Source organism: Pollachius pollachius (genome assembly GCF_949987615.1).
Source record: "Pollachius pollachius genome assembly, chromosome: 6".
Classification (NCBI taxonomy): Eukaryota; Metazoa; Chordata; class Actinopteri; order Gadiformes; family Gadidae; genus Pollachius; species Pollachius pollachius.
The window spans coordinates 2,178,019-2,190,518 of record NC_136939.1 but is presented as its reverse complement, the minus strand read 5'-3'; the positions used below and the strand labels follow the sequence as shown (position 1 = coordinate 2,190,518).

Sequence of the window (12,500 nt, the reverse complement as noted above, 5' to 3'; positions counted from 1 at the left end):
AACTGCTATCAAGGAATATGACTCTCCTTTGTAGTATGCATGAGAGGAGATAATGCGAGATTTGTGGACTTCTACGTAGTGTCTGCTGATAATATAGTGGGCTGGTCTGGACAAAAAAAATGCCAGGGCTGAATTTTTGTCCCAGTCCACCCCTGTATGTGATGTGTAATGTTTGATGGATGACGTGTGACTTGTGATGTATGATGTGTGGTGTATGATGGTGATGTTTGATTTGTGATGGGTGATGTGTGATGGGGATGTGTGATGCAACGTGATTGTCTACAATTCCTCAGTCTGATGGCTCAATAAATATATATTTATTTTTATATATATTTATTATATCTTTTTACAAAGAAGCGATGTCAGACGTGGGGGTCGCAAAATGGACAAACAGGGTCTCCACTGCACCAGAGGGTAGAGGGGGGGGTCTTACCTTCCCTCCTGGACCACCCCAGAGATCCCGAACAGGCCGAAGTCCGTGATCACCACCTTGTTGATGTCGTGGAACACATTCTTGGACTTGAGGTCTTTGTGGACGATGCCTTTGGCGTGCAGGTAGCCCATTCCCTGGAACCACAAGCACATCCTGTCACACCTCGAACCGGGGGCACACACACATCCTGTCACACCTCGTACCGGGCTCACACCCACATCCTGTTACACCTCGCACCGTGGGCACACACACATCCTGACACACCTCGCGCCGTGGGCACACACACATCGCGTCACACCTCGTATCGCGGGTACAAACATGTCCACGGGGCTGAGCGCTGAACCGAGGAGGTCGGCCGTACCTTGACGATCTCCTGGGCGATCTGCCGGGTCTTGTTGATGTCCAGAGGGTTCTTGGAGTCGCGCACCACAGAGTACAACGTCCTGCCTTTGCAGAAGCTGGGGAGCGGAGCACGGCCCAACATTTAGGTCTGTGTCTATAGGTACACATTTCTATAATATGCTAAATAATACGTGATCATTGTAGATCGTTGTCGTATCTAGATTGTTTCAATGTTTACAACAGAAGACCATTATTTTGTTCATTGCATAAAATTAACTTTCTTTCCATGCCAAAAGAGCGATGGACGGAAGTGATGGTTTATAGTTTGTTTCCGGCCAGGTGCGCTGGGTTTGTGCCTCCTCACCTGGTGATGATGGCCAGGTGGGGCGGGGCCATGCAGGCGCCCATGAAGAGCACCACGTTCTCGTGGCGCGTCTGCCGGTAGTTCATCACCTCCTTCTTGAAGAGCTTCAGGTGGTCCTGGTTGTTCCCGTCCATCTCCAGCAGGCGGATGGCCACCTCGCCGTGCCAGCGCCCCTTGTGGACCTTCCCCCAGCGGCCCTGAGGAGACACAGAGCCAGACTTAGAACCTCACATTCAGACCTGGACCCTGAACCAGGTCCGGGTATCTTCCCTTATGGGTTAGTAGCGGAAGTCCCGCCCTCTCCCGTCATTAAACCCATGCAACGGAAGTCCCGCCCTCACCTGCCATTAAACCCATGTAATGGAGGTCCCGCGCTAACCTGCCATTAAACCCATGTAATGGAGGTCCCGCCCTCACCAGCCATTAAACCCATGTAATGGAGGTCCCGCCCTCACCTGCCATTAAACCCATTTAATGGAGGTCCCGCCCTCTCCTGTTATTAAACCCATGTAATGGAGGTCCCGCCCTCTCCTGTTATTAAACCAATAGAACAGAGAGTCCCGCCCTCTCCTGTTATTAAACCCATGTAACAAAAGTCCCGCCCCAGACCCTCCAATATCAAGGTGTTTCGTTGCGAAATGAGACCGACCTGGGAAGAGTGCAAGAGTTACCCAGACCCTCAGACTCCCCTAGACCCCCCATTCTCCCCGTGGACCCCCAAGACTCCTTCAGGACCCCCCAATACTCCTCCAGGACCCCCAGACTCCCCCAGGACCCCATACTCCCCCAGGACCCCCCAATACTCCTCCAGGACCCCCAGACTCCCCTAGGACCCCCAAGACTCCCCCTAGGACCCCTCAGACCTCTCAGACCACTTCAGACCCCCCCTGACCCCCCATGAGCGTCACCTTCCCGATGAGCTCCCCCAGGTCCAGCTGCTCGTAGGGGATGTCCCACTCCTGCAGGTACACGCTGGTCTGGCTGGCCTTGCGGGAGATGGGCCCCCGCCACGGGTTCCCGCAGGAGTTGGGCAGGTCGTCCAGCTCGTCGCCCTCGCACTCGCCGTCCGACACCCCGTTGGGGCGCCCGTACTCCTCCCCGTACTCCTCCCCCTCCTCGTCCTCGTGGTCGCCGTGGTGACCGCGCCGGTCCTCCCCCTCCTCCTCCTCCTCCTCCTCCTCCTCCTCCTCCTCCTCTTCGTCCTCGTCCCGTTCGTCGGGGTGCTGCTGGTGGTCCACAGCGTGCTCCTCTAACTGGGCGTCCTCCTCTGCCTCCTGCTGAGACACGCGCACAGGCCTTCGGTTGGTGGCTGCAGCCGGACCACATCACGTCCATAACGTCTGTCTACCTTCTCGATCGGTAAAGGTCGCATCAGCGATGCTAGGCCGAGACACAAGTGGTCACATTCATCTGACCTTTCCTCACGATCCGCTAGCTGCCCGCCCCGTGAGCAGGCCGTCAAAAGACAACGACTCTCTGTAGGCAGCCGACGCTCCGGGATCGCACGCAAAAAACAAACGGTACTACCAAACCGCTCAAAACCAAAATAAATAGTATTCCAACCAACCACCGACAAGGGATGGACGTTGTGGGGTTTTGCACTGCGTTCATGATAGTTTTTACTGGATGTACAAAACACGGAAGGCAGGGGCGAGCTGGCTCTGTTTGTTTGGGATCTCGCTTCAAAAACCAACAGGAGTGACGTCACCCAACATGGCTGATACAACCTTTATAGCATAAAACTAAGATTTAAAATCGAAATGTATTGTCTACCATCCAATTAAAGCCGAGATGATTGCATGCAACACAGTTTGTCTTCCTGTAAACACGGTGACTCTACTGTAAGACGCTATGGACAAGAGTGTCCACTCAATGGGTTATAATGCGCTCCCTCTACGGCAGTGGTTCTCAAACAGGGGTACGCGTACTTTGGGGTACTCCAGGGGATACTCTGGCCCTCCCCTGGCGTTGTGCTCCTTTTGTGGGGGGAACTTAGCCAACAGTTGCATGAAGCACAGGCCCATGTTTCTCACTAAATTACAAGTATTTACACCCTTTTAGTGTTCATGTTCACTCTACCTAATAGAACACATATTATTTAAGTTCATTTATTTATTTTTATCCCAAAAAGATTGGTGCTGGTGAAGGAGGTACTCTTAGAGGGGGTACACTAGTAGAAAAGGTTTGAGAACCCCTTATTATTTGGAAACAGCGCCTCCAGAGTCATGCTACAACACACCAGCAGGGGGCGCCTCAACACCACCCTCAAACCCTCCCGGCCAGACCCGTCTCCGCCTGACTCGGCTGTTGACACCTGCACGCTTCCCCTTGTCGGGCTACAAACAGAGCTGACGCCCCCGGCAACGGCGTCCACGCAGAACACCACTGAAGTGAAGTGTATTGGTATCAACTCGCGTTGTCGTGAACACAAACAGGCAGAAGGTCAGTCCCGTCCCAGCCCGCAGTGACGCCTGAGAGAAGACGTGAGCGCGCGGCGGCCTCCTGAGGATCACACCGGCGGCAGGCTTACCTCCTCGTCGTAGTCCTCCACCAGCTGGTTATGGAGGCCATCCGCGCCCGTCGCCGCCTCGCTGCCGACGACACCGAGACAAAACGCACCGATGAGGACGGTAGAATACACATTAGAGTAGAGGAAATACAGAGAGAGAGAGCGTGGGGGGGCTCCCGCCTGGGATCATCAGTCTGCCGTCGAAGCAGGGGTCGCTGTACTTTTTGGACACGACTTTTAACGTGTTCTTTTGAGTTTTAAACGTCGTTGTTGGTATTTTACTCCCGCCTTCTTGGCCAAGGCCCTCTTCGAAAAGAGATTTTAATGAATGTCAGCGAATTGTAGCTGATTACGTGGAAGGTTTGATTTAAATTAACGTTTACATTGAGGGCATTTAGTAGACGCTTTTATCCAAACGACTTACATTAAATACATTTGTCATAGAACAGATGTCCAAGCACTTACAATCGCTAGGTTAACCCATTCACCGTATACAACAAAGATAGCTAGGGTAAGATGCTACACAATGCTAAGTAATGTTTTTAAGTGCCAGGACGTACGACATATGTGAGGGGGATAAAACAAAACCGACCAGTCAGGTCGGTGGAGGACTTACACAGCGTCGGCAGCGAGCTCTGCGTGTAAACTGACCGGACTGGACACATCTGTGGGGAGCAGAAACGGGACATTTAATTAACAACACAAACAAACCGAATTGTGTTTGTTGATGTTCATGAGGTCAGGAACTGAGGGGGAGGTCAGGAGGTCATGACGTCACCAGTCCGGGTTCACCTTCCCCGTTAAGGGAGCAACTTTCCCAACGCTTTAGTTTACTGGACGGCGATCGTTCCCCAACACGCGTACGGAGCGCTACCCTCATATGAGAGACCAGCCCAGGGTGGCGGCCTACCTTTGAACGGTTGATAGGAAAACAAGATGGATACCTCACTTAAGAGATCGACCCTGTCTTCCAGAATCTAAATATACAGCGTCTAAAATGATGGAGACACAGAAACCCAACCCACAATAAGGACAAGATTAGGCTGAAAAACAGAAGCGTGGGAACTAAACCCTGGCTCCTCCCCTCATTCCACCTCATTCATCTCATTCCAGACCAGTGAGTGTGAAACGTCGTGTTCACACAGATTGTCCACACGTCAAAAGGTTTGAGGAGAGGAGAGACTGAGCAGGTGATATCCTGGTAGTTAGCATGCAGGTAAAATGCATGAACTGTCCTGCTAGGTGGCATGCAGGTGATATGCAGATAGTTTATGCATGTACTAGCGAGGTAATATGCAGGTTGCACGTAGGTAATATCCATGTAAAACAGAGTGTGTACCAAAAGTACTACACCAGTAATGTACAGGTAATGGTCTTATTACCTGAAGATTACCTGTAGCATACCAGGCTACCTGCCGAACATATTACATGGACGTTATAAAATCCACCTAATAAGTACATCATATCTGTGGCAACTATGCATGTGGTATGCAGGTAATATTGAGGTAATTTACTGGTAACATCCAGGTAATATCGAGGTAATTAATCGTAACGTCCAGGTAATATCAAGGTAATTCACTAGTAACATCCAGGTATAATCGCGGTAATCTACAGGTACCGTGCAGTGTCTGTGCCCACGAACTCACCAGGGAAGATAAACTGCTGTCTGTGCTGGAAGTAGCAGGCAGCTTTGGGTCAAAAGAAGACAGAGAGACCAACCAGACGGAGAGGAGGAGGAGAGAGAGGGAGGGAGGGAGGGAGGGAGGGAAGGAGTGTTAGAGAAGATCAGAAGTGTTAGACTGATTATTGTTAAGATGGAAGCAAAGGGGGATTGGGGCAATCCAGCGTAATCAAAGTGTTTGTTAGTAGTATTATAAGAGGAAAGACACATGCATGTCTACGTATGTATGCATGGCAATTATGGCACATATCGCACTCCTGTTCCTCCCTGGAAGGAGGGATCCTCCACTCTGCGTTCCTTCTGAAGATCTCTTCCTTGCTAATTAAGGGAGTGTTTTTCTTGCCCTCTGGGGGTCTAGGCCCAGGGGTCATAAATCTGTCATAAATACAAGGCCTGTTAAGCCCTTTGAGACTGTACATGTGATTAAGGGCTATACAAATAAAGTTTAATTGAATTGAATGTCTAGCACTGAGCTGGCCCCCTCTCTCGCTCTACCAGGTCTAACGCCCTGGGATTCTCGCCTCCGGCGGTCCTCTGTCCTGCATCGCACGCTGCTTTGGTTGCCATGTTCATCTGCCTTTACATTCAATTCCAATTATTCTGATCATATTATAAAGGTATAAAGATATATCCGTTCAATATATCTTTTGCAGTGATTTAATATTTTACATCTAGTTATTTAAAATCTCTTTTATTCATTTTGCTGTCCCTTTTACATTTGCTGCTGTGCCACGCATGAAGTGGATTGATCTAATCTGATAAAGTGAGGCTCATCTCGTTTGTGTAGGTGTGAAACAAGAACAAACAAGAAATCCTGACGGCGCGTTTGATTTCGGTGCCGGCGCCTCCCAGTCGGGCGGGGCCTCACCTGGGAAGTGGAAGCGTCCGTCGCGAGGGCCCTTGGGGGAGGGGTTTGGCGGGGGCGTGGCGCTGGGGGGGTTGCTCTGCTGGAAGGGGGCAGGGGAGGAGGGGGTGGAGGAGGTGGTGGAGGAAGGGTTGCTGCTCGAGTCCAGCTGGTTCAGCACAGGGGGGTGGTCCTGGGTAGGGAAACAAGCACACCCAATAAACACAGGCAGTCGATGGACCAACGCATACAAACATCGTGGGGCTCAGTTCCCTAAACCCCCGACTGCTCTAGCTATGCGTTAGCATGTTAGCATATTAGTGGCAGCATGTTAGTGTGCTCGAATGTTAGCCTTTGCATGCTAATAGACCAGTGCATTGGCTGGCTAGAGTTATCCCGCTAATAGCCAAATGCATTCATGTGCTAGAGTTAGCCTGCTTACAGGCCAGTTTTTAAGTATGCTGTTAGCGTGCTATGTACAGCAATGCTATTGCAAAAGATGGATGCAAATGGACGCCATGCAGTCCGAGGTACACATCCTATCAGCGTTCAGGTCTCTGTGTGACCATTCGCTCCCACACACAATCGTCTGCTATACCAGTGCGGCCAGTGTTCCCAGTAGCAGTGTGTGGTTACCTTCTTGGTCAAGGCCTTGGGCAGCGTCCCAAACTGGGGCGCCTCGGCGGGTCGGTCCACCGGGTTGTTGATGTCGGACGGAACCGACTCGGTTCTGCGGATCTTGGCGACTAGAGGGAGGAACGGAGGGACGGATTTCAGCGCCATGAAGTGGAACATCTCTGGTACTGATACGTGAATCACACGGAGGTCACAGAGAAAGATGTGGAAGGAGACGTACTGGGCAGGAAGGTGATCCGACACGAGGGCGCCTCCTTTGTGCACTTGTTGTGACACTTTAACCTGAGGAGGACACAGCAAAGGGATCGTTAGCAAGACTGCTAGCGGGCGGCACGAGGCTCAGGAGGGGGTGCCGAGGTGTCCCTGAGCAAGGCACCTCACCCTAACTGGTCCCAGCTGGCTGTCGCCTTGCGTGGCTGACACCACCATCGGTTTGTGAATGTGTGCATGAATGGGTGAATGTGAGGCAATATTATGAAGCGCTTTAAGTGGCCACTGCTAAGAAAAGCGCGATATAAATGCTTTCAATTAACTAATAACCATCAACTACTAAGTTTTGTTTATTATGTTAAAGGCCGGAGCCGGCGGTTAGATTGTCCCAAAAGGCACTGGGTCAAACCCCAACAGTCTACCTGTAGGCGCCCTTGAGCGAGGAACCCAGTAAAACAGTGGTAAAGTAGTCTGACAGTAGTAAGGTAGTCTCCAACTGGTGGTGGTTGAGGTACTCACCGACAGTGCTTACACTTGACCCCAAACATCATGTTCTTCTGGCACACCTGACAGGTCTGGGACAGCCAGGACTTGGTGGAGAACCTGAACAAAGAACCGGACCCGTCACCAACAACACGACCAATACACCGACTTCTATCTCTACTCAGGGGTTTGAAACGTTGTTCTTAAATGCATTTAGGACCAGGGGAGGATTTTAAATGCTACGTGATGTTATGTTATGTTATTAGGATATTCAGCTGGAAGGCTTAGGCTAGTTAGATGACCTGTGTGTGTCTACAAAGCCTCTTCCCTCTCCACAAAGGACAACATAACATTAACATTAACATTAGCTGGAAGGCCAGGCTAGGCTAACCATCTGCTTACCAACCTGTGGAGGCTGCGAGGCCTATGTCCCTCGTAGGCTAGGCTAGTCTAAGCTAGGCTAACCCACCTGTGTGTGACTGCGAGGGGAGGCCGATGTCTCTCCTAGGCTAGGCTAGGCTAAGCTAGGCTAGGCTAACCCACCTGTGTGTGACTGCGAGGCCTATGTCTCTCCTGATGGTTTGTGGGGATCCACGATGACCAGAGTTATCTAGAGGGAATGAAAAAGAAAACACAGTCAACACAGATAACACCCCGCATCTCTATCCCTCCATCCATCTCCATCCCTCCACCCATCTTTATCCCTCCACCCATCCCTCCACCCATCTCTATCCATCTCCATCCCTCCACCCATCTCTATCATCCATCTCCATCCCTCCACCCATCCCTCCCTCCGTCTCCATCCCTCCACCCACTGTTCATGGAGCTGTGTTCCTCCATGAGGGTGGGCGTGCCAGGCAGGGTGTAGGCCGCCACCGGGGTCCCGGTCCCAGACCCGGGGGTCCTCGCGGGGGTGGGGGCGCCGGAGCCGGGGGTACGGGCGGGGGTGGGGGTGCTGGACCCGGGGGTGCGGGCGGGGGTCCCCGCTTGGTGCCGCTGGGGGGGCTCATCGCACCCGTTACCGTTGACCTGCATGTTGAGGATCAGCTTGTTCTTCTTATTAGCACTCCTGGAGAGGGGAGGGAGGGGGGGAGGAGAGGGGGAGGGAGGGGGGAGGAGAGGGAGGGGGGAGGAGAGGGGGAGGGAGGGGGAAGGAGAGGGAGATGGGGAGTTAGGGGGGAAGGGAAGGGGGAGGAGAGGGGGGGGAGAGAGAGAGAGGGAAACTATTAACAAAAGTTTTTTCTCAAGTTGGCATCCTACTTCGTAACCCATACAACAACAAATTATTCATGTTGACAATGTTCCAATTTTTGGTGTGTTGTAGTTTGTTTACAACGTCAATAATTCCTTCATTTGAATTGAAATGAGAGACATATAGAGACAGAGAGAGAGAAGGGGAGAGAGAGAGACAACGAGGGCCAGAGAGAGAGAGTGAGTGAGTGAGTGAGTGAGTGAGTGAGTGAGTGAGTGAGTGAGTGAGTGAGTGACAGAGAGAGAGTGAGAGAGAGAGAGAGAGAGAGAGAGAGTGAGTGTGGGTGAGTGAGAGAGAGAAAGTGAGTGAGTGAGGGTGAGTGAGAGAGAGTGAGTGAGGGTGAGTGAGAGAGAGTGAGTGAGGGAGGGTGAGAGAGAGAGTGAGTGAGGGAGGGTGAGAGAGAGAGTGAGTGAGTGAGGGTGAGAGAGAGAGAGTGAGTGAGGGTGAGAGCGAGAGAGAGAGAGTGAGTGAGGGTGAGAGAGAGAGAGTGAGAGAGAAAGTGAGAGAGAGAGAGAGCGACAGAGAGAGAGAGAGAGAGAGAGAGTGAGTGAGGGTGAGAGACAGATAGTGTCAGCCGGCCAGCGCTCCTGGTCCGGGACCAGGTGTGTTGTGCAACAGGTGAAGGGTCGCCCCGCTGTGTGGCGATCGGCGCTGGCTCGACGGGACGTCCTGACACCACCTCTCTAATCCCGGCCTAACAGGTGTGTCAGGTGGCAAAGCACCCCTGTGTACTACTGCAGGTGAGTCCTCTACCACACCACACCCCATGTGACCGGTCGGCCTCCTGAATACTACTATACTCATTATACTATATACTATACTCATTATACTCTATGCTATACTCATTATACTATATACTATACTCATTATACTATATACTATACTCATTATACTATATACTATACTCATTATACTCTATGCTATACTCATTATACTATATACTATACTCATTATACTATATGCTATACTCATTATACTATATACTATGCACTATACTCATTATACTATATACTATACTTATTATACTATATACTATACTTATTATACTATATACTATACTCATTATACTATATACTATACTCATTGTATTCAATACTATACTCATTATACTATATGCTATACTCATTCTATATACTATACTCATTATACTATATACTATACTCATTATATTATATACTATACTCATTATTCTCTATACTATACTCATTATACTCTATAATATACTGATTATATGCAATACTATACTCATTATACTCAATACTATACTCATTATACTTTATACCATACTAATTATACTGTACTGTACTCATTATACCCTATAATTTACTCCTAATACTCTATTATTCTCATTCTACCATATGCTTCACCTATTATTCTCTATACTACACTACCACTATGGGAGTCCTTAAACTAATAAGGTTTCTACCCGTCTAGCTGTCATTCTGGGTTAAGTCTGTTCATCAGCTGTATCTATAAACTATAACTGATAAGGTTTCTACCCGTCTGGCTGTCAGACTGGGTTAAATCTGTTCATCAGCTGTATCTATAAACTATAACCCACACACCCCTTGGGTTCAGTCTCAGCATAAGCATGTGGCTCAGGAGGTCGAGCAGGTTCGCTGGTAACCGGAGGGTTGTGAGTTCGATCCCCGGCCCCTCCGAGTGTCAAGGTGTCCCTGAGCAAGGCACTTCGACCTAAGTGCCTTGCGTGGTGGACGCCGCGGTCGGTGGGTGAATGTGTGCATGAATGGGTGAATGTCGGGCAGTAATGTAAGGCGCTTTGAGTGGCCGCTGGTTAGAATAGCGCTGTATGAATGCAGTCCATTAGTATTTGATCACAGGATGTGATTAGATCCCACACTGGAGGTCTCTCTGTGGGAGCGGTTCTGTCCATCAATGTGCTGGGTGAACCGTACAGGATGCTGAGAGCTCATCTCGTCAGGCACAGAGCAGGGGTGTACAGGCGTTTGTGTGTCGGTCCCAGGGAAGACTTCCTGTTTTGAAATGACTCCTAATCCCTGGGAATCTGATGGAGGGGATTAACTTTACCCATAGCAGAGGAGGGGGAGAGAGAGAGAGAGAGAGAGAGAGAGAGAGAGAGAGAGAGAGAGAGAGAGAGAGAGAGAGAGAGAGAGAGAGAGAGAGAGAGAGAAAGATAGACAGAGAGAGAGATGCACAAACACACAGAGAGAAAGATAGACAGAGAGAGAGACAGAGAAAAAGAGAGATAGCCAGAGAGAGCGAGAGAGAGAGAGAAAGATAGACAGAGAGGAATATAGAAAGAGAGAGAGAGATACACAAACACACACACAGAGAAAGATAGACAGAGAGAGAAAGAGAGATAGACAGAGAGAGAGAGAGAGACAGAGAGACAGAGACATTGTGCTCCTCTCTGTGCGTGAGTACAGAGTGTCTATTTTGACAGCTTAGCGCGTCTTGTTGGTGGAGCAAACAGGGGTGACATGAGGGCCAGAGACTCTGGTGGACAGTATGGGACACTGCGCCCTGAGGGGCTCTGGGAATCAGACCCACATTCCTCCTGCTTTTCCGTTTGACGTTTTGACTTCAAACTGTATTGTTAACGTAGCCGGTGCAAGGACTAGTCAGGTCCCCCTAAACCTAAACCCTAACCACTAACCGCTAACCCTATACCCCAACACCAACCCTAACCCTAACCACCTTATACCCTAACCACCTCATACCCTAGCCCCCTCATACCCTAACCACCTCATACCCTAACCCCCTCATACCCTAGCCCCCTCATACCCTAACCACCTCATACCCTAACCCCCTCATACCCTAGCCCCCTCATACCCTAACCACCTCATACCCTAGCCCCCTCATACCCTAACCACCTCATACCCTTAGCCCTAACCACCTCATAACCTAACCACCTCATACCCTAACCACCTCATACCCTAGCCCCCTCATACCCTAACCACCTCATACCCTAACCACCTCATACCCTGTCCCCTAACCACCTCATACCCTAACCACCTCATACCCTAACCACCTCATACCCTGTTCCCTAACCACCTCATACCCTAACCACCTCATACCCTAACCACCTCATACCCTGTTCCCTAACCACCTCATACCCTAACCACCTCATACCCTAACCACCTCATACCCTAACCACCTCATACCCTTTCCCCTAACCACCTCATACCCTTACCCCTAACCACCTCATACCCTTAGCCCTAACCACCTCATACCCTAACCACCTCATACCCTAACCACCTCATACCCTAACCACCTCATACCCTAACCACCTCATACCCTAACGACCTCATACCCTAACCACCTCATACCCTGTCCCCTAACCACCTCATACCCTAACCCCTAACCACCTCATACACTTAGCCCTAACCACCTCATACCCTAACCACCTCATACCCTAACCACCTCATACCCTAACCACCTCATACCCTAACGACCTCATACCCTAACCACCTCATACCCTAACCACCTCATACCCTGTCCCCTAACCACCTCATACCCTTACCCCTAACCACCTCATACCCTTAGCCCTAACCACCTCATACCCTAACCACCTCATACCCTAACCACCTCATAACCTAACCACCTCATACCCTAACCACCTCATACCCTAACCACCTCATACCCTGTCCCCTAACCACCTCATACCCTAACCCCTAACCACCTCATACACTTAGCCCTAACCACCTCATACCCTAACCACCTCATACCCTAACCCCTAACCACCTCATACCCTAACCCCTAAC

The 12,500-nt window shown here is 50.4% G+C and overlaps 1 protein-coding gene across 3 annotated transcripts in view; it reads right to left on the bottom strand.

Moving 5' to 3' along the window:
* The window catches only part of ksr1a (kinase suppressor of ras 1a), a gene marked incomplete at its 3' end in the record, with an annotated part of 35,834 nt that overhangs the window by 5,167 nt on the left and 18,167 nt on the right, over window positions 1–12,500 (bottom strand). For 2 of the 3 annotated variants that reach the window (XM_079738691.1, XM_079738689.1), the window contains exons 5-16: window positions 8,318–8,571; window positions 8,046–8,112; window positions 7,539–7,622; window positions 7,030–7,091; window positions 6,810–6,919; window positions 6,198–6,366; window positions 4,265–4,313; window positions 3,670–3,730; window positions 2,048–2,416; window positions 1,140–1,336; window positions 795–891; window positions 434–567 (exon numbers count right to left, since the gene is read on the bottom strand). In XM_079738691.1, coding sequence (XP_079594817.1) covers window positions 434–567; window positions 795–891; window positions 1,140–1,336; window positions 2,048–2,416; window positions 3,670–3,730; window positions 4,265–4,313; window positions 6,198–6,366; window positions 6,810–6,919; window positions 7,030–7,091; window positions 7,539–7,622; window positions 8,046–8,112; window positions 8,318–8,571 — 1,653 coding nt within the window. The remainder of the gene's footprint in view (window positions 1–433; window positions 568–794; window positions 892–1,139; window positions 1,337–2,047; window positions 2,417–3,669; window positions 3,731–4,264; window positions 4,314–6,197; window positions 6,367–6,809; window positions 6,920–7,029; window positions 7,092–7,538; window positions 7,623–8,045; window positions 8,113–8,317; window positions 8,572–12,500) is intronic. The other variant, XM_079738690.1, reaches the window with a different exon arrangement.